At 37.0% G+C, this 20,875-nt stretch overlaps 1 protein-coding gene across 1 annotated transcript; it reads left to right on the forward strand.

Moving 5' to 3' along the window:
* The first annotated feature begins 291 nt into the window (after positions 1-291).
* Positions 292-20,792, forward strand: CIBAR1 (CBY1 interacting BAR domain containing 1). Its single transcript, XM_082280920.1, has 8 exons — positions 292-388; positions 2,237-2,471; positions 4,930-4,998; positions 10,245-10,346; positions 13,909-14,013; positions 14,531-14,644; positions 16,190-16,309; positions 20,049-20,792. The coding sequence occupies exons 1-8, from the start codon at positions 357-359 to the stop codon at positions 20,160-20,162; spliced, it is 891 nt and encodes a 296-aa protein (XP_082137046.1). The 5' UTR covers positions 292-356; the 3' UTR covers positions 20,163-20,792.
* The last annotated feature ends 83 nt before the right edge of the window (positions 20,793-20,875 follow it).

A 20,875-nucleotide genomic window follows, 5' to 3' on the forward strand; every position in this document is an offset into this window, starting at 1 on the left:
AATGGGCTGCTCAGGGAGCTGGTGGAGTAACTGTGCCTGGAAGTGCTTAAGGAAGGACAGGACGTGGCACTCAGTGCCATGGTCTAGCTGACACGGTGGTGTTCGGTCAGAGGCTGGACTGGATGATCTCAGCGTTCCTTTCGAACCGCAGTGATCCTGGGATTGTCAGATTCGGGGACTGTGCGCTCCCCCCGCGCCGCCCCCCGGCCGCGGAGCTGCCGCAGCCCGTCCCGCAGGCCGAGGGGCGGGACCGGCCCGGGTCGCGGGCGGGCGGGCGGTGTCCATGGAAACCGAGCGCACGCGGAGCGCCGCCCTCCTTCCCTGCTTCCCGCCGGGCCGCCGCCGCAGTCGCCACCATGATGCTCCTGGGCCGCGGGCTGGACGCCAGGTACGGGGGCGCGGAGGGCCGGGGGAGCCCCGCGGTGCTGCGGGGGAGGAGGCCCCGCTTCGGGCAGCGTGCCCGGGGGTGGCGCGGGGGTCGGGGAGCGATGCAGGCCCGGTCCGTCTCAGCGCATCTGCCTTCCTTAGGGGATGGGGGCCGCCTCTGCCTTCTTCTGGTAATGGCCGCAAAACTTTTCCAGGCCTAGTGTGCTATGCAGAGATGGCGTAAAGATGTGTGCCGGTATTTATTTGGACCTCTCGCGAATAATTCTGTAGAGAATTCTAAGCGGTCGCGATAATGGGGGGGAATAAAAACTTCCACCCCCATATAAGAAAATGTAGTGTTTCGTGTCCCAAAATTAAATACTAGTTGCATGGGTGTACTGTGAGATCTGAATTGTAAAGTGGGTGATTATGGCTTCCGCCTGGAGGGAAACACTTTCTGACATGAAGACCTTTCAAGAAAATAGGAAAGATATACCTTTTACTGAAGATCTTATCAGGTAGTATTAATTTTGAAAAACAGCTTTATTAGTACTTAATGAAATTCTTACTTGCCTACCCACCAGATGAAACCTTCCCTATTCAAGTGGTTCTGTGCTCCAGAATGTCCTGGAGGACTGAAAACTTCCTTGGATTTTTTTTAACCTTAACAGAATCTATTTTGAACAGTCTTCCAGACAGCTTGCCATGAAGCAACTCAGCTGGGTTTTTGCCCAAGGCAGAACTTCGGCATGAAATACTTTTCCTGAAGTAAAGGTGTTCCTCATTTGAATTGATAGCATTGTTGTTTAGTCTCAAAGTACCAGAATACTTCAAATTTTTCTGATCATCATGTATCCCAATACGAAGTCAGTGTTTAAATATTGGTATTTAAGTATTGGGATAGTAGGATATGACGGAAGTGTTTCTTTCTGTCCTTTGCCAAGATAGTGGTAGGAGTGAATTCTCTTGCTGAGAATTCTAGCACTTCACACCAGTAACTTGTGTTAGACTGCAGAGACTTCCTAGGACCCAGTATCTGGCAGGTACTGTTAGCTGAATTGTCTTACAGCTGATTCAGTCAGATCAAAAACAACTGGCATGAGTTCACATGACCATCAAATAATATAGGAATATGAAAGCAAAGTACAAAATTAAATATGTGAGTTACTGGAATGACTTACCTAAATCATTAATAATGAAACATACAGGCATTGTAAATTATTATCTTTTAAACTACATTAATTAATTACGTTTATGTAGTTTAAAAGATAATAATTTTTGTGCTTAATATCCTTTCAGTGGTATTAGAGTTTTCACCTCTTGTGTTCATGCACTTTTCTTCTTTAATTCTCAATGGTATTTATCCTCTGTAGTACTGATCAGGAGCAGTTTGGTAACTGTTCACAATTTAAAAAACATGTAATACCTTTACCAATTTTTCCTCTACTGCCTAATTTCTCCAGCCACTGACTTGCCTGTTTAGATTGTAAACTGTTGCAGGAAGGGGTGGTCTTGCAGGAGTATTGTTTGAGACTGCAGGTGTTACCACTGTGTTAGTAACTAATACCAGTAGTAATAGTGAGCTTTGGCTTAACTGCAGGAGGAAGACTTCCAAGCAGATTTTTGTGATTTGGGTTTTCATCTATTGGATCTTTAAGTGTAAATCTGCTTTTTTGTTTGTTTGTTATTCATTCATAAATAATCACATATTACATCACTTACAACATTCTCTTTTTAAGAATAAATTTCTGCTTTGCACTGAAACGAGATATCCAAATTATTAATAGTATAATTATATAGTTTTTCTTCTGTATGCGTTGTAAACATTTGTGCCCTTCTTATTTTTCATTTACTTTTCTTTGGTATCCAGGGACAATCAGACTAGACAAATACAAGATGCTGTTTCAAATGTGGAAAAACATTTTGGTGAATTGTGCCAAATATTTGCTGGATACGTACGTAAAACTGCCAGACTACGAGACAAAGCAGATCTTCTAGTAAATGAAATATATGCATATGCAGCTACAGAGACACCAAACTTAAAAGTTGGACTGAAAAACTTTGCAGATGAATTTTCCAGACTTCAGGATTATCGCCAGGCAGAGGTACAAAATTAAAACTGTACATGTTGTGTTTGCCATCTGAACTTTTCAGTTACTTATCTGTGATTAAAAGGGAAATCATATACTCTGCAATTGAAAGAGAAACATAGGAGAAAACATGTCTAAATATATTAGTGTCTGAGCAGGCTGCCAAAGCATTCTTCATTTACCCTCCTAATAACTTCATAGAAAAACTACCTAAAATTAGTCCTGTTGAAGTCGGCAAGACTATCCCTATGAACACTCAAAGTATTTGAGAGAGAGCACGTTTTTTTTTATTGTCTTAGACTTTGGGTTATGATTTATGGTTAACAAAGTGTTCTTTTTTAGTTTGACTTGAGTTGTCTAGCAGCAGCTGAGGTAAAGTCAGTCATTTTCCTTTTGGTGAGATTATCAGAAATAGTATTGAAGAGGTGCTGTCAGGGACCACTGTCAATTTCATAAGTTTGTAGTTCAACACTAAAAGTACAAACTTGATCTGGACCATATGTGACTATATAGTCACATTTCTGCTAGATGAGTGAGAGTGTAAAGAAAGGTGTTTATGCCACTTACACATTTATGTGTGGTGCCAGTCAAACTGTAACTTACAATGCAGAATTCCAAATACTGAGGTTAAAAAAAAAATTCATTCACATGTACTCAAACTAGTTTTTGGAGTATGTGTCTATTCTTTTAGTAGAACGTAGAAAATTCCCATTTATAGTTTTGAACAGCCAAGACCCACTATAATTCACAAAAGAGACTGAAGTAGTTGACATTCTTTATGTTTTCAGACAGGACTTTCTTATTTTGGAGAGCATTGCAAGTCATCTCTCCATAATAACAAAGTGGAAAAAGAAAACCTTTTAAAAGCAGTTAATATGGGAAGCAGAGTTTCAAATACAAGAAATATGTGAGGATTTTTAACAACCTATTTAGGGAGGGATTTTTAAGAAGTAAAAAGAAACTTTAAGGTGTGTGTGATTTTTATTTTTTCCATATGCTCTTCTACATCTGGCTCCAGCTGAGCCACACATAGGTCCTTATGCTTCAATTGATGTAATAGCAAATAATCCTCTGCTAAAAGATTAAGTTTATATTGTGGCCAAAGGTGAATGTGAACTCAGACTGTATGAGCTCTCTGTTTTTGTCATTAAACAATGTAATTCTGAGGTACATATGTAACAACTTGAATTTTGCTTCTTTTGATTTTAAATGTGTCTTTAAAAACTGACATTTGGCCTACATTCACCTACCATGCCTGTCTGCAAACCAACACTGCCCTGTGAAGGAAAAAAGGCAGAAGCAGCAAAGGAAAAGAGAAGCTTTTAGTTTTTAAATCAAGTTCTCCTTTGCTCCTGAAAACAAAATACATGATCTCAGCTTTGTTTCTTCTGGGCATCAAGTCACTTAACAGTTTTCCTGTTTGCTGACAAAGTGGACCAGAGAAGATTAGCTTATAAGGATTATCAATTTCTGGTCTTTAGCTGCAGTGCTTGATATATAAGTACTGAGGTGTGAGGTACCACAACATGTGGAAGGTTAAGTAAGCAAGATGGGCAGGTTATTTGGTACATCTGTAACGTGTGTGTTGTTTAGAGCCTTCCTGCCCTATTCCTTTCTATTCAATTGGCAGTTCAAGTGAAATTGTTTGACAGCACACTGGTAGATGGTACCAAGGAGAAATGTTTGCTCTGCTGGCATAGATTTTGGCTGACTGGTGACTACCAGTATAGAGGGAGCTGTCCCTTCCTTGTAGAGGTATGCATCTTGTCCTAATCAGGATGTAGCAGCGATGGGCCACAGGACTCACTCATGGTCCATAAGTCATTGGCAGATTACGCTGGGGCCACTCAGACAGTTTTGTCAGATTTGACAAGCAGATCTTATCCTATTGCCTGTCTGACCATATGTAGCTGTTTTTCTGACTAGGAGAACTGAAACAAAAATTCACAACCATTCATCTGTGAGAGCATTTATGCATTTTACACACCCTGTTATTGGTATTTTTAGTGCACTCAGTACCAGTGATGCTGTTTCCATTATTTTTAAGAAGTGTTCCATTTTATACAGTATATTTGATAGCAAAGATGGTTTAGTCTGTAACCTATCAGTAAGTGTAGAGCAAATACACTGGTCTTTAGATAGAAGGCTACAGAACTCCAAGATGCAATGTTGGATGTTTTTAGTACTCAGTTTGATGTATTCAGAATTTTCCATGTTTCATTTATCCTGATCTAATTAAGAAAAAAGGAATTCTACTAGAAATCAGGTTGAGCTCTTCAGAAAACAAATTACTTCTTGGTTAATGTGCTTGACGGTAGTTTTTACAGAATTTTTAAAAACTTTTATCCTAATATTTTTTCAGCATATATGGACTTAATTCCTAATAAGATGAGTCACTATTAAATTAATTGTTTCCCATTTCTGCACACCATGGATATAGCTTATTTTAGCAATCTTGTGATTTCTTTTTTAGGTTGACAGGCTGGAAGCAAAGGTTGTTGAACCTCTGAAATGTTATGGGACCATAGTGAAACTTAAAAGGGTAGGTTAAAAACCTGTTTTCTCACAAGGTACATTTCAGTGTCCTGGCCACTCAGTTGAAAACTTCTAATTTGTGGGGAAAATGGTTCTGATTTTTCATATTTCAGTAATCAGTTTAACTTAATTATGTAGTTAGACATCTGAACTGAAGCTCTATATATATTGGAGGAAAAAGCTTTGATGTGAAGACAAGGATATTCAAGCTCTTTAAACACAAGCAAATGCTCAGAAAAGGCATTAGTATGAAACTTCCTGGATAGTGTAAATTCAAGACTTTTTTATTTATAAATAATGTCATTTATTATTGTTTGATTTTGATGATGATGGTGATATTATTATTACTGTTATTGTTATTACTACTACTACTTTGACTCTTAGTCATCAATATGCTGCCTTTAACAGCTTTTCTAACTCAGATTACATTCTACATTAAAGTTCATAATTTAGAAAACACATTTGAACCTGATAAGTAGGCAGTGGCCTAAATCCCTCTCTGCTAAGTCGTCATGATGACCTCAAGATATACAAAAATCTGAGGTCTCTTCATTCACTATATTTTAGAAACAGTGTTTATAGGGGTTTGAAGTATTCCCTTAAAATATCTGTGAGTTTCTTTCCTCCAGAAAGAATAAGCTTGAGCAAGTAATTTTTAATAAGCACATACTAGTTTATAAGATGAAAGTAGTATTCATAATACTTGGATTTTCTACAGAGAATACCTTAATCCTGCAAACTCAAATCTGCAATTGATGTATAAGTCTGTACCATAATCTATATAAATCAAAATATTAAATTATTATTATTATTATCTGATGGTATTTTATGTACAAAAATCTTGAGATGTGTTCATCATGGTTAATTTGAGTAGATTGTGGCACTGCATCTCAAGCAAGCAGTTTTCATATTTTTTTTCCTGTTTTCTTTCCATATGGTGAAGAGCCAAGTAGAGTGTTTGGAACCTTCTGCAACCTCACTTGGTGGTTAGAGAAGCCTACCTTAGTTGGTGGTCAGAGAAACAATTGTGAAGGAAATGTATCCTGCTCTTGAGTAGGACTACCCATGGTAGTCCTCAGCAGAGCTGTAGACTACAGAGCCTAAAACCTGGTATCCTAATGGTCACTCTGAAACCCAGTTTGTGAGAACTGAATATGCTGTAGGATATACATGTTGAGGGTGGGAGACAAGTTTCATGTGTTTGTGGCAGTAGGGTTGCTGAGGAGACACAAAATGTTACAGCAGTGCCTGGGGCTTCCAAAGCATTGAAGAGCCTGTCTTGAGGTGCATTGCCACTGATAGCCAGTAATGCTGAGGACAGAAGCAACTGAAACCAAGTCATTGCTTGCAACAGTGAATGGAAGGAATTTCCTGTGGTCTTTGCCTTTCAGAATGTCAGAAAGCATTGCATGTTTATTTTAGCTACAGTGAGGAGTACAAGAGCATTCTTAAACTGTAGATGGGATTAACTATTTTACTAGTTTACCTCTGAACTAAGAGAGTTCACTAAAGATGTAGGCCATTAAATGGTTATTTTTTTCCCACTGCACGTTGACTATAAACCTTGGTTAAAACTTCAACTGTATGGTCTTCAGTTATCATCTCTAATCACTGGGACATATTGAGTGACAAAGGAAATTCTGTCACTCATGTAAATCTAGCACAAGCTGCTAGTTCTAGGACTGCTTTACCTGTACCTACATTAGCTAAGTAAAACCAGGCAGGGTATGTCATTACAGCACTTTCTATAAAGGGGATGTTCTCACTGCTGCTTACTTACTGGATCTGTTCCAGGATCTACACAGGAGTATTTCTGTGCTTTGTCTAAATACAACTGTTGCTTTTTCTGTGGTGTAAGCCATCAATGTCCTGTGCTACTATGTTGCAGTATCCCCGCTGAAAGGAAATATATATGACTACTAAATGCTTTGAAGAGGCTCAGGTCAATCAGGGTAGTGCTGTCCTTTATCTGCTAATGCAATAAAATTGTTTCATTCACTCGTTCTGGTTCAGGATGCTGAATAGCTTCAATGGAAGCGAATACAATATTCTTGTCCTGTAACACAGCTTAAATGTAGGATATGAGGATTTCTTTCTGTTTCATTGTTCTGTATATCAATCTTCGCTTTTCTGCTTTTTGGCAACTCTGTTCCTGGTTCCTTTTCTTCATGTAAAACAGGACATCATAAAACCAAGGTGATCCACGTGCAGAAGAAAGGATTGATTTGCTTTAATAACTTCAGTGACTAAAGCAGGTAACAGTACAGTGATGAGGCTCTGCCAGCTCATTGTTTGGTGGATGAACTGTAGCTGTATTTCTGTATTATTTGAAATTAGATGGGTGACCAGAGTTCTTACATGTGACTTGAATTCATAGGTAAAACCTAGAAGGATTGTGAATAATTTTATATTCTCTGTAGCTTTTATCTCATTGCCTATTCCTTTCCATTCCATTTTTTCTTGAGTGTCATTAAAGCATATTTTCCAAAAACATGTCAAAACTTGGTCTAAAAACAGTGGAGGTGAATGTAGGACTGTTTGTGGTAGTTAGTGGTTAGTTGATATTTGTGATGTTTTGTTTTAAGTGAAAGACTTCACCTAATCTTTGGTTCTTGTTATATGCTCCACTGAGATGAAAGAGCTCTGTAATGCTCTGAGTTTTTTCTGGATGAAGGTATTTAGATGTTAGTAAAATGAATTTTTCTTTTTTTTTTTTCTGTTAGGTAATAATGTATACCTTGATTTTTTCACCATAAATTGCATTTTCCCCAGATTTTTAGTATTTTTATTGGGTTTTTTTCTGCACCCTTTTCAGTTTTTCAACATCTTAGACAAAATATGTATGTAACTGGGCCCTACTTTTGTACATCCAAAACTTGTACACAGCTTCACCACTACAGCCACAGTAGCACTAATTCTTTGTCACACTTTGGCTAGAAGAGATGTATGTTTCATGGTGGCTGTTGCTACAGAAAACGAGGTAGAGGAGGGAACAGTCCAGTCCCTGTAGGTATTTCCAAAGTCACTGTGCTAGAAAGAAATTACTGAATTTAATAATGGCAACTCTAGAACTTTGCATCCTCAAGTACACTTTGCATGAAAGTCAGAAACCTTTCAAGCCACAGTGTTAAATCTGATTGTTTTAAATAGGCCTAGAAAGTCAGTGCTGTTAACAGGGCTCAGTCATTGAATAGCACTAAACATGCAGCTGTGACCATTAGATAGAAAACTTCATTCTGTTTCAAAAATAAATACATTCTTTTGTCTACCTTTAAAATTTAAAATGCAAAACAATTTTTAAAAATTCTGTTATTGCTTTTCTTGCAGCCACATGGTTTTCATAAAGGCAAAAGGCCTTTTCAGCAGTCTTTGACCTTAGAGGTAGCGTAGATGCCCTTCTGAAAGCCGAGCAGTAAAACTAGTTTTGATGGGCTGAAGATTAAGTAGTTTTTATTATCAGAAAACAGCTCTGTCTCTGTAGTGATGAAGCAAAATGACAGTTATATACAAGGACATACAGGTAGTAAGGATAGAAACAGGGAAGAAACTGCATGTTTTGACCCCAACTTCATGTACAGCCTCATTATTGAAGGAACACACAGCACTGTGAAACTTGGCAGTCTTGGGCTTGTCACTGACTAGTGATCTGGTCACAGGATCACAAAACTTGCTGAAAGACACATTCTTAGTTGCATGTCCTTCTGAGTGATGGAGATATACACGCATTAAAATTCTGAAATTCACGGACGGGGCACAGACAACTTCACAATATGATAGTTTCTAATAGCTCTAACTCCCTCCATTCTGGAGTAGTAAATGGAAATGGCATTTTTAGAGTAAAAGGTCATTTGAAGTGCAGGCCAAATCCTGCCTCAGATTTTGTTACACTTTAGACTGTATTTCTGCTTGTTCTAAACTACTACTCCTTTAAACTGGAGCCATAAAATTAATGTCCTTTTCCATACCAGTGTCAATGGAGTGATAAATACTTGACTGATAACCTTACATTCCAGGAATGTCAAGCAATTTGCAAAACACAGTTTTATACTATGAACAATAATTTGAGAAGACTGATAGATAAACATTCTTAAATTGTCACAAGTCTTCCTAGAAGTACATACTATTACTCCTTTAGAAATGAGGGGCAAAAATGGTTTTCAACAGTTTCTGCTTTTTCTAGATCAGTTAAGTTTTATCTTCTCCAGCTACATCATTACTTGGATGTATTTTGTTTCAAATGGTTTTAAACACTTTACTAAATGCATATATATAAATAGCCAGTTTAACCCTTTCAACCATAGAATTCCTGTGGTACCTTAAAATCTGTGTAGCACAGAACTATAGAATTGTTTAGGTTGAAAAAGACCTCTGTGATCATTGAGTCCAACCATTAGCCCAGCACCACCACGTTCACCAGTAAACAATGTCCCTAAGTGCCATATCCACACCTTTTTTGAACACTTCCAGAATGGTGATTCTACCAGTTCCCTGGGCAGCCTATTCCAATGCCTGACCACCCCTCCAGTGGAAAAAAATTTCCTGATATTTCATCTAAACCTTCCCTGGTGCAGCTTATATGACCTCATCTGTCACTGGTTGCCTGGGAGAAGAGGCTGACCCCACCACCTGTAGCCACCTGGCTACAGCCTCCTTTCAGGGAGTTGTAGAGAGTGCTAAGGTTCCCCCTGAGCCTCCCCCAGGCTAAGCACCCCCAGCTCTCTCAGCCACTCCTCATCAGACTTCTGCTCCAGCCCCTTCAGCAGCTCCACTGCCAGCAGTGACAGCAGTTGGCAGTGGACAGGTGACAGCAGTTATGTCAGACCGTGTCAGGCAGCAGACTGCTGCCTGCTTTGGGTTTTTTCTTACTGATGCCACTTTATTTGATGCTGCTTTTTATTTCTAAGTACCACATTTATTCTGTTGCTAAGTCAGGAATGAGTCTGCCTTCTTAATGCTTTGGGGATCTCAGCTTGTGACCACCTACTGTACTTTTCACGAAAAGCTGTGAATATCTTTTTCTTTCCTTCCCACATTTTAAATTATAGTGTGTGCTATAGGGAGCTGCACAAGCTTTATCAATGCCCATTAACTTCTCTTTCAGAGGATTAATTAACAGAATAAGATCAGTAAAATCTGATTTTGTTCAAAGCAGAAGTTTTGTCCATGTTTTCTAGGCAATGCATGTATGAAGGAGAGCATATTTTGTATTATCCTAGATGTATTTCAAACATGTCTAAAACATTTTATTTCCAGGATGATCTTAAAGCAACTTTAACAGCAAAGCACCGAGAAGCCAAGCAATTATCTCAACTGGAAAAGACCCGTCAGCGGAATCCATCAGATCTACACATTATCGTATCCTGCATTTCTAGTCACTATGAGAAATAGTTTTTAAAATTCTTCGGAATTAAACTGTTGTATTTAAGAAGTAGTAGTAACAATAATGCTCCTTAGAGGAACTGTTTCCAATGTTTGAATCTTTTCTTAAACTTTATGATGAGTTACAGCTGCTTTGTTACTCACTTTTGAATTGAAAAGAAACTATGTATTATTTGTTACGTTTATTCAAGAGAGGTAGGCATAGATTACATCTAGGAATTTGGAAGTTTTTGAAAGTAAGTGTAATCAATTTCTTTTTTATTTCTGTGGATTTTTTGGTTTATTGTTTTTCTCCCTGCCATTTCGGTAATTGTGCTTCCTGGTACCTAGATGGGATATGAGTTTCCTCCAGCTGCATGAAAGGAAAAGTTGTTTTTCTGATAGTAGAATATTCAACTAGACTACTCTTCCTTTCCAAAGACTAGTCACCCTCCCCAGTATACTATTTTGTACCACAGCGGTAAAAATTAAGCCTCCATCAAACTGAATTAGAATTTCCATTGAAATCTCATTGAAGTTTCAAATTTTGAAGCAATCAGAATCTAAGGAATGCCAGAATAAACGGGATCAAGGCAATCCTACTTCAGTCCCTTTATGCTTACATATTATGATACAGATACTAGGTTCATGATGTGCTGTTTACTTTTTATTACATTTTAGTATTGGACTTGGGCATTAAGCAATCCTGTTTGTTGTTGGATTTTATCAACTCTATTTCAGAATCTTCAGGATCTTTATAGTGACTGGGGCATGAGACTGTAGAAAGAGTGAAAATGACTGTGTTGGTCAAATCCAACACAGGAGAACTACATTTTATTTTTGTCTCTGCTAGAGAATTTCCATTTAATATTAATCAAATCAGTTAAATCAAGTGATGACTAATTAGAATTCCTCATATAACAAAGACAGATGCATGTCAGCAACAGGGTTAGAACTTGAGCTGTGTTGCAAAGTTCTCTTTTGTTGGAATTAAGGGAGTAAATTATAACCGTAAGCTGTTTTCCCCAGAGGGAGACCGGTCCCATTTTTCTCCCTCAAGCTAATTGCCATTTCATTTCATGGGTGTGTCACCAGCACCTAATTCATTTCTTCTAATTTCTTTTCTAAGCTTCTCCCAAATACCCTTCTGTGACTTAGCTTCTTGTAACACCTGTTTTCTGTTCTTAAGGCTTTGCCTGAAGAGTTATAAAATCTCAGTAGTCTGATTCTGCACATGGACAAAGGCACCAAATGCTGCATATTTGCATTTTAAAGTGATTTGACACAAAGCGCATAAAAAGGTATTAGGAGCAGGAATGTGTTCATTTGCTTTTGAAGGTTTTTGCAGGTTAACTTTGAGCTCTGAGAGAGGCTTTACCACATTAGAGCACATCAGCTGGGCTCCTGCGGGATTTTCATACTGTTTCTTGAGCAACTGTGATGTTGCAGCAGTGAACGACTTTGGCCACAGATAGCAAAGGATCTGTACTCACTCCCATCTTACAAATGGGACGTTAGCACAGCTTTGGAAAGAAAACATTGCCAGATTTTTAAAAATACAAAAACATATTTTTATTAATCAAAATCGATTTTTTTTTTTAAGTAGTCTGCCTAGGTTGCCTGCTTTTTATTTTAATCTCTCAAAAATAAATTACTAAACCCTCATCCAATACATACAGCTGTCCTGAAATGTTTTGGGCTGGATACTTGAATTCTAGCAAAGCTCTAACAAACTGTACATCTTACAGCCAGAAGCTTCAGACAACATAATAATAGCACTAAATACATAGATGTTTTGAAATAACTGAGGTAAATAGTTCACAGTATATTAAAAGTGGAAGTGAAAATTGATACTGCCATGAATATTGATTGTTACGTTGCCATTTTTTCCTTTACTCATATTTCCAGTCACAGGTGAGCGTTCAGAAGAGAAAATACCAAACTGCTGTTGTGCAAACTATGCAGGCTCTGCAACTTCAGACACTTCACTCTACAACAAACAATTCCTCTCCCAAAGCATCTGTGCACAAATTATGTCCAATCTATTTAAGATGTATTGAGAAGACCTATTTGATTATCATAGAAATAACATAGTGTATTTGTATATGTAAGGGCTGCTTATGCATAATAGCTGCCTTCACTTACAGAGAGTGACTGATTGAACTAATTGAAAATACACAAAATCTCTTTTCTTTCTGTCCTTCCCTCCTGTGTTTTGGGCAAAATCAATAAAGAGAAATGAACATGTGACCTTACGTACTACTAAAAATCATTATCAATTTTGTTTGCCCAGTAATTGCAGAATTGTGTCTGTGACTTTAGGCTGCTTTTGAAAGGAGATTGTTCCAAGTTGATTATCCTGCAATATAAAATTAGCAGATTATAATCAAAGAAGTGAACAGAGCATCCCTTATGCCTTAGGTTTCTATATATGTAACACTAAAAGCTAGATCACATGAAATGAACCTGTGGTGCCTTTTTCCATTAAAAAAAATCCTCTCTTACGCTGCAGTTTTGTAGAAATGGAAAGAACCCTACAACCTGATCATAGGATACAATACTTGATCCATATACTACTTTTGAATCTCACAACAAAATAGATTTGTGATGATACTTACTGACTGAGCCTGTAATTACCACTAGTATATGGTGCTTGACCAATAATGCACGGAAAATAACAGAAGTTTAGACCCAAATTTTGTAGACTTCAAGTGCAAGCTTTTACAACTATACGTTGTTAATTTGTAATAGTACACAATTCTCAGACTTGACTTACTGAGAACAGTTTCAATATGTTTCATTAAATGGTAGTGAACTTTCTATAAAATTCATAATTATATCTAATTAAAATAGCTATCTAAAATGCTTTCTGTAGTAACAAAATAAGAAATTCTGTGTAGTTATGTGTTAGGAATTGGTTGATGTGTCCCCAGTGCCCCGTTGAAGATGTTTTTTACAAGTTATTTTAATAATACAAAAATATTAAAAATATAAAATACCTGAAATGCCTTTGAATCTAAAACTTACAGTAACTCTAGCCTGCAGATTGAGATATTTACAGGATAAGCACATTAATTACAGCTGCTGCTATAATTGTCTATTTAAATAATTTATAAATACTTACTAAGATGAGGTTCGGCACATGATACTGGAAAAGATTCTTTCTGGACCCAGCAGGTTGATCTGCACTAGAAAACAAAGGGTGATCTTTCCTATTCACCCACCGCTCTGGCCTGTGCTGGGTTAAGTACCTAAACCCAGTCACTGTGTTGTCAGCAGGGCGTCAGGGCTGGCTCAGTAAAACTATCACAATTATTACAGAAAATGAATCAGGGCAGAGGGACTTTCCTGACTGGCTGCAGCTGGTCATTTTTCATGTTTCACATCAAAGTCACAACAATGTAGAAAGCATCTTTATATGTTCATTAAGCTACAGATTTCAAATACTGTAACACAGATACTGGTTTGAAAACTCAGACTTAAATGTTTTCATGGAAATTACAGCAAATAGCTTTGTATCAAATACAAGACTAATTTCGCCTTTGTGTTACTTTACCAGGCTGAAAATGAACTGCACAGAGCAACACTGGAGACTACTCGAACAACTCGGCACTTAGAGGAAACCATTGATAATTTTGAGAAAAAGAAAATAAAGGACATCAAAGTATGTGTGCTCTCATTTCATCTTGCATAATAAAATTACTATAGTTAGTCAGGGTCAAGATTAGCAACATTCAGTATTCACTGAAATGCAAATCTCATGGTATTCATGAATATTTCACAGATTTGTAAATTATAGATATGTATAGAATTTACAGATAACTTATCCCTAACCTGTTATAAAAGACTGTCTTCAAAACAGCAAAACTTCTGACTGACTACGTCTTGTGAATACGTATTGGAGATTATCAAGTGACTTTTCCATAAGACATGTCATTCCTAATACATTTCCTCTTTCCTTTTCAAAGTATTTATTTAAAATTTATTATGAAATAATAACTGCATAAGTGATAGCCCAGCCAGGATATATGTTTAATTTTTAAAATTCAGGTCTGACTATTTAAAAGTACTAAGTATCATGCAGTTATTTATATCATATAAATACCAAACACAGAATACAGTAATTTTTTTAAGTGGAAATGTACTTTATTGCATTAAGAAAATCTTTCTTTTGCTTTCAGAACATATTTTCTGAATTTATAACTATTGAAATGTTGTTCCATGGGAAGGCTTTAGAGATATATACTGCTGCCTACCAAAATATCCAAAATATTGATGAAAATGAAGATTTGGAGGTAAGAGTGATTAAGATCTGCTTTTCTGTTTACTTCCTATATAAAAAACAGTTTTCAGAGTTGGGCTACACATGTCCAATGCAGAAAAATGCAACAAATATTTCAGGCTCCCAGAACAACCGCATGTATACCAAGCCTTTTTTTAGCACTTTTTCAGTAAGAGCATACATGTTTATAATCTCAGAACAGAGAAAGCAACTGCAGTGGCAATCTAATCTTTTCCATAAAATACAGAAAAGAGACTCATAAAATTACCTGCCACTCCAAGCTCAGCTAATCACAGTTTTTAAAGAACACTTCTCCAGTGAATCTTGTTCTAAAGATGCACAAAGAAAAAATCTTACACTGCTATAAGATGATGTAAAGACTAATTACTGCATTAAAGATCTCTCTCTAACCTAAATTCTGTTTGCTTGTTTTCATCTTCTAGTCATTTTTTATTAGGCTGTTCTAGAATTAAGAGACATTTTTTATTTACTACATTGGGGTTTTTTGCCCTGTGGCAGTTAACTGCTTCAAGTCACACTTTCTTTTCTACTTGAATTATAGTTTCTCTTTCCCAAGACATGCTTTTCAGTCCTTTATTCATTATTGCAGTTCTTCTGGATATTGGGCCTTTAAACTTAGTATCATTGAAATGTGTGTTGTGCATGTATGTTTGTCAAAAAAGTTGGATCATTTTCAGTCTTTTTTTGTAAATCCTCCCAGTCATAATTTTGTCTATGATATAGCTCAGAACCAAGTTAGCACAAGACTTTAAAAACCACAATTCTTCAGTGACAGTCATATTTGAGACTACTTGGTAATTTTACATAATATAAACTATGCCATGGCAATTTTGTACTATTCTAATTTCACAATTATGATGTCACCAGATTCAGAAATCTCCTTTAAGTCAATACTTGGTCTTTCACAACCAAATTTCTAATATAATTTTAGATTTCCTGTTACTTGGACAATTATTTACTTTTCATAAAAATACTGACCATAATTTACCATCTTCTTGACTTAAAGTCTTGCACAAATAACTTTATTGGTTATTGAAATAACTTGACTATATAATGGATGTTATGGTCTCCCCTGTATTCTAAGAGGTTTCCCAAATTTTTCTTGAGTTGTACATCTCCTGTACATTTCAAGTAAAATTTTCCTGATGCAGTTGTGACCGACAGCAAGGATTTGCTTGTGAAGAGGCCAAGAGTTCATCTTTGCAAGAAATAGAGAGCCCCTGAAGGAGTTGCTGGGGTTCATACTTCTAGCTCAGCCTGAAACTCAGCTACATATATTGGTGGGAAACCACTGCAGTTTTCCCTGTGTAAATGCCCTCAAATCTCTGAAGAATGTGTACTTTGAGCACATAAGTATGGTGATGTGTCTCAGGTTAAGCAAGGACATTGTTTCAGCTAAAAGTGATCAATCCAAACTACAGCTGATGCACATCTTTAGATCAGGTTTCATTGTCCAATGCTGCATTTCTGCTAGCTTCAAGTCTTGGTGATTCTTAGCTTGCAAGCATCCAAGTCACAGCTTTCTCCATTTGATTAGGTTTTTCGGAGCTCACTTTATCCACCAGACTATCAGTCTCGCTTAGACATAGTTCGTGCAAATTCCAAGTCCCCCCTGCAAAGAACTGGCTCCTCAAAATCTTCATTGAGAACAGTACAGGTAAGACAGAAAAATTACATACTAAATCACTGTATTAAAGCTCTACTTAAGATAATCTTTTAGCTAATTGTTGCAACACACTAATGCACATGGATCCACTGTCTTTACTCAGTTCAGGACCATCAGAAGGGTGAAGAAACTTTCAAGGGTATAAATACCAGCTTTATCATTGAAGGAAAAAAAACCTCAGCTTTTAAAGCTGTGTTGCTTACTTTTGACAAATGCCATTTCCAGTGATACTTTGTCTTCCATTAACAAACTGTGGCATCTTGCAGAGAAGACATCTGGGAGCTTATTTGAAAGAGTAGAAACATTCTTTAAATACACTTGTATATTCTTAGTATTCAGATTCTAGAGTGTGGACTACCAGATCCTAATTCAGAGTAGTGATACCTTCTTAGCAGCAGAACAAACCTATGACCAACAGACTTCTCCTTTTATACTCTGAAAATGAGTGAAACAGTTGAAGACAGTGCCACACTTTTTGGATCAGCTACCTTGCAAATATCTTTGCCACTTGTTTACAGCAGTAAACTTGCAGACATTGCAAAATGGCGTAGTATCAACTACAATGATTCTTACCAGTGTTGAAGTTAAAGACAAAGCCACGTTTAAAATGTATGCATGTTACTTTTCTTCTTTGAATAGAATAATGCATTGATATAGTAGTAAGGAAAACTTTTCTTGACTTAATACACACTTTACACCTCTGCTCTCAACACAGAATGGATCAGTTACTACAGCTGAGCTGTTCTGTTGTTGAAAGTACGAATTGTGTCATCTGAAGAGATATAACTTAGTGAGGCAGTGCATGAAGTACTACCTTGACTGAGTAACTTACCAGTCCTCTCTCTCACTCAAGCCAATTTCATGTTCAGGCTACTTCAGAAAATATAAGAGAGAAAAAACAAAAAACAACAGAAAACTGAGTGTATGTACACTGTGATTTCTCCCAGAGATGGAGTGGGACTCCATTTTGACTAAATTGCAAGTTAAGCTTTCTCTTTTCTTAGACTGCTGTCTTAATTATAGCTTTGGGTGTTAGTGTTCTCATAACCTCTCACTTACCTAAAAAGAACAGAAAGTCACCTAGACCTAGAGGGAAACTGCAATGCAATTCAAAATAATGTCATCTTACTTGGCTGTGCAGTGTATCTGCAGAGGAGGATCATGTGGCAGAAAAAAGGGGTGGAACACCCTACTAATGCAGTCACCATAGGGCAGTGAAGAAAGGGCAGCCTGTTCCACATACCCCCCATGTTGCCCTTCCTGATTGTGCAAATAGCATGGTGCTGAGTTACACTAAGCGCTCTAATCTCTGGAACCACCAAACATATCATGAGAAAAAAATGCTGTATTCAGAAAAACCTTCAGGGGACTTGTTCTATCTTTTGTGTGGATCTTTCACTCTGGAGTTTCTCAAAAATCTAGTTTCCTGCTACACAGTAATCCCTTACTGACTGTAATGCAGTACTTGGCGATTTCCAATGTAAAGTGGTATAAATAATGTGCTAAGCAGTTCACACAATCACACGGCCTAAGTCTGTGGGGCAGGGGAGGACAGACACACACACAAACACTAACCTGTAGGTGAGGGACAGTGTTGGAAGTCACTGCATACCAGATGGAATGAAGCGTGCCAGTAACACAATTCAGGTCTTTTCAGAGGATATAACACATACCATCCTTGAATGTATTTCTGGTTCTGTGGACTAACTTTCTGTATTACCTGTATGTTAAAAATCTAAAGTACTCCTTGAGCTTGATTCATTTTTTCACAAAGACCTACATCCTTCATTTTACACTTTACTTGGCAATTTATCCTCAGCATTTTGGTTTACTGATTCAGCTTGGTATATCAACAAACTTTTGCACTGACTCTGTAGGACAGCACAGGATCATTTTAACCATTACTGAAAATGTCCACATCCGAATGTTCCAACACTAAGACATGAGGAGAGAATTGCCATGCTTCTGTAGTAGCATCTGCAGTGAAACATAGCGCTGAACTGCTTAAGCAAGGACAGTCATCACCTACATGCAACTCATAGAATTAATTTTTACATAAAATTATTTATGATCAACAATTTTTTTTTTTTTTTTTTTTGCATTAAGTTACAAAAAATTAAATTTCAGTACTGGTGTGTTTTAATTCTTTGGCACAGTAACTTGGTTTAACTGTGTAATTTCTTTTCTCACTTTCCTTCCCTGATCCAGGTGGGTTCTTAGGGATAGCCATCTTAGCACCACTAGTGATAATATTTAATATACTATTCAGTTAATTGCTGCATGGTCAGAGGTATTTGAGTAGTGAGCAGAAAAAAGATGTAAAGCCAAAACACTTCTTGTTTGAGGAAAAGGTAAGGGGGAGCTTTTCTTCAGAAACATGATACAAGTTCAGCTGAAGAATTTCAGATGCTCTGAACTAGAAAAAAACTGTAGAAAATTAGTCTATCCCATTGAAATGAAGCTACCTTAACAGGCTCAATCTGCAGCATTCCTTTATCTCCAATTACAAATCAGTGCCATTTGTGTTTTTCTTCTTTCACAGAAAGAGAGACTGCTACTTCAGACATTTCAACTCAAGTTAACCCAGCTTCATCCAATGACTAACTCAATTTTCTGTTGTGTTCAGGAACTTGTAAGCAAGCATTTGCTTCAAGCTAAATTATGTATTTTGTGAGCATCAACAAGATTTAAGAACTTTACTGCTTTCAGAAGTTCAATGCTACAGTTTGTTTTATGCACACACAAAAAAACTTACATTATATTCATGGCAATATGAATTATAACATCTCAGAAGTCAGTTTAATAATGAGCATGTAAGGACTTTTAAAATAGGGGGCTGCTTAAAAAACAGGGCAAGATTTTTCTTCAGTACAGAAGTTTTATTATATCACTGTATGTGAGAAGACACAGAAAATACAACCACAGTTAGAACTGCAGATGCCCTTAGAGAACTACTGAACCTGAAATAATTTTTCAAAAGCATTCCAGATGACTTGGATAACTGTCTTCAACATTCTCTTTCTCATGGGGAAAGAAAAAAAAACCCATATATCTTTCTTTAAATTGTAAATGTTGCATTGTCTGTGAAGAATCTATCTTCAATAGGAATTAGATTGAGCCCTCATTAGAAGAAAGTACAGACTGCAAAATCTGTCAAATGAGATGAAAGCTTGGCAGCTGGCACTTGTTTTTAAATGTTTGATGAACCAAAAAGAGGAGTCACTCTGAAGGCAAGCAGGGCAGGCAAAGAATTCATCTATGAATCAAGACTCTTTTAATCAGTTTGTCTAATTCATTCTTGAAAACAAAAATAAAAAGCTTAGAGCAGCATAGTTTTGAGCTTTTAATGTAAGAGGTCTGATGTCTTCAAGATAAAATTACTTAATACTCATCTTCAGCCTGCTGTTTCAACAGCCAACCCAAGAAAAAACTGATTTGTATCTCGATTTCTAGCATTAATTGGATCAAAAGACCATTTTCCCTATCCTGTAATAGTTATCAAGGACTTACAGGGGTTTTTTTAGCTTTTAAAAATCATTACAGTATTTTTATTCTGTGTCATGTATCTTTCCAGTGGCGTGCACATTAGAAAGGGTTAATAAATAAGCAACTTACCGCCTCCTGCAAATGAAAACCCTACAAACATTTAGACTGAAAATGCCAATGGATAATTGGTTTTTGTTTGCAGAGAACAAACAGTTGATATCCCTTTTTTTGATTTTTGTTTTAGCAGATTTCCCGCAGAATGCTAAGAAAAGATGAAGAAGAAGAGGACGAAGATGATGAAGATGAGGTAGAAGAAGATGAGGAGGATGAATCTGGTGCTACTAAGGAAGTGAGATAACAAAGCTGTTCTAAGAGGGGAGTTCTTTTATGGGGGAAAAAAAAAAAACCTTTACCTAAAGGCTTTTGTGTGTTGGATCTAAAATTTCACCAGGGCTATATATTTAAAATTCCAACAGGAGCAGGAATCAGCACTGATTCTGGAGTGCCAGATAACAAATGACCCATTTCAAAGAATGGAAAAAAATCTGCTGAAAGTGGAGAATTTCAGTAGCTAGAAAATTAAATATTTAAATAGATGCCTGTATAATATTTGCATAGATGTTATATTGTAATCACATTTGCTTAAGCTTACATGATGAACAGTGTCCAAACACTGCACTAAACTTTCAAGCAGTTATGAACATTGTTTTCTTGTTACTTCGCCATTACCTCTCTAGCTACACACCTCTTGAATTTATTAAGCACTCTAGCTGTACCTGTTATAATTGGGTTTATCCATCCTAAAGTAACTGTAGTAATCAAGAAACTGTTTGCAGCAACAACCTGTTAAGATTTCATTTTGCTATCCACCCTGGATGGCAGAAGGCAGGGTGAGGTGTACTTTTTTCTTACTTTTCATTTTCCTCAGGCTTTCATCAGGCTCAAATGACTTGATTCCTTTACACATACAGAATGAACAGTCACAAATAAGGACCTGGCCCAGTATCTATGTTTAATGCTGCTTTGCTTTTAAATAAAAGTGCCTTCATGATAAAACTAGTGGATATTTTA

The sequence above is a fragment of the Coloeus monedula genome (assembly GCF_965178545.1).
Source record: "Coloeus monedula genome assembly, chromosome: 1".
Taxonomy (NCBI): Eukaryota; Metazoa; Chordata; class Aves; order Passeriformes; family Corvidae; genus Coloeus; species Coloeus monedula.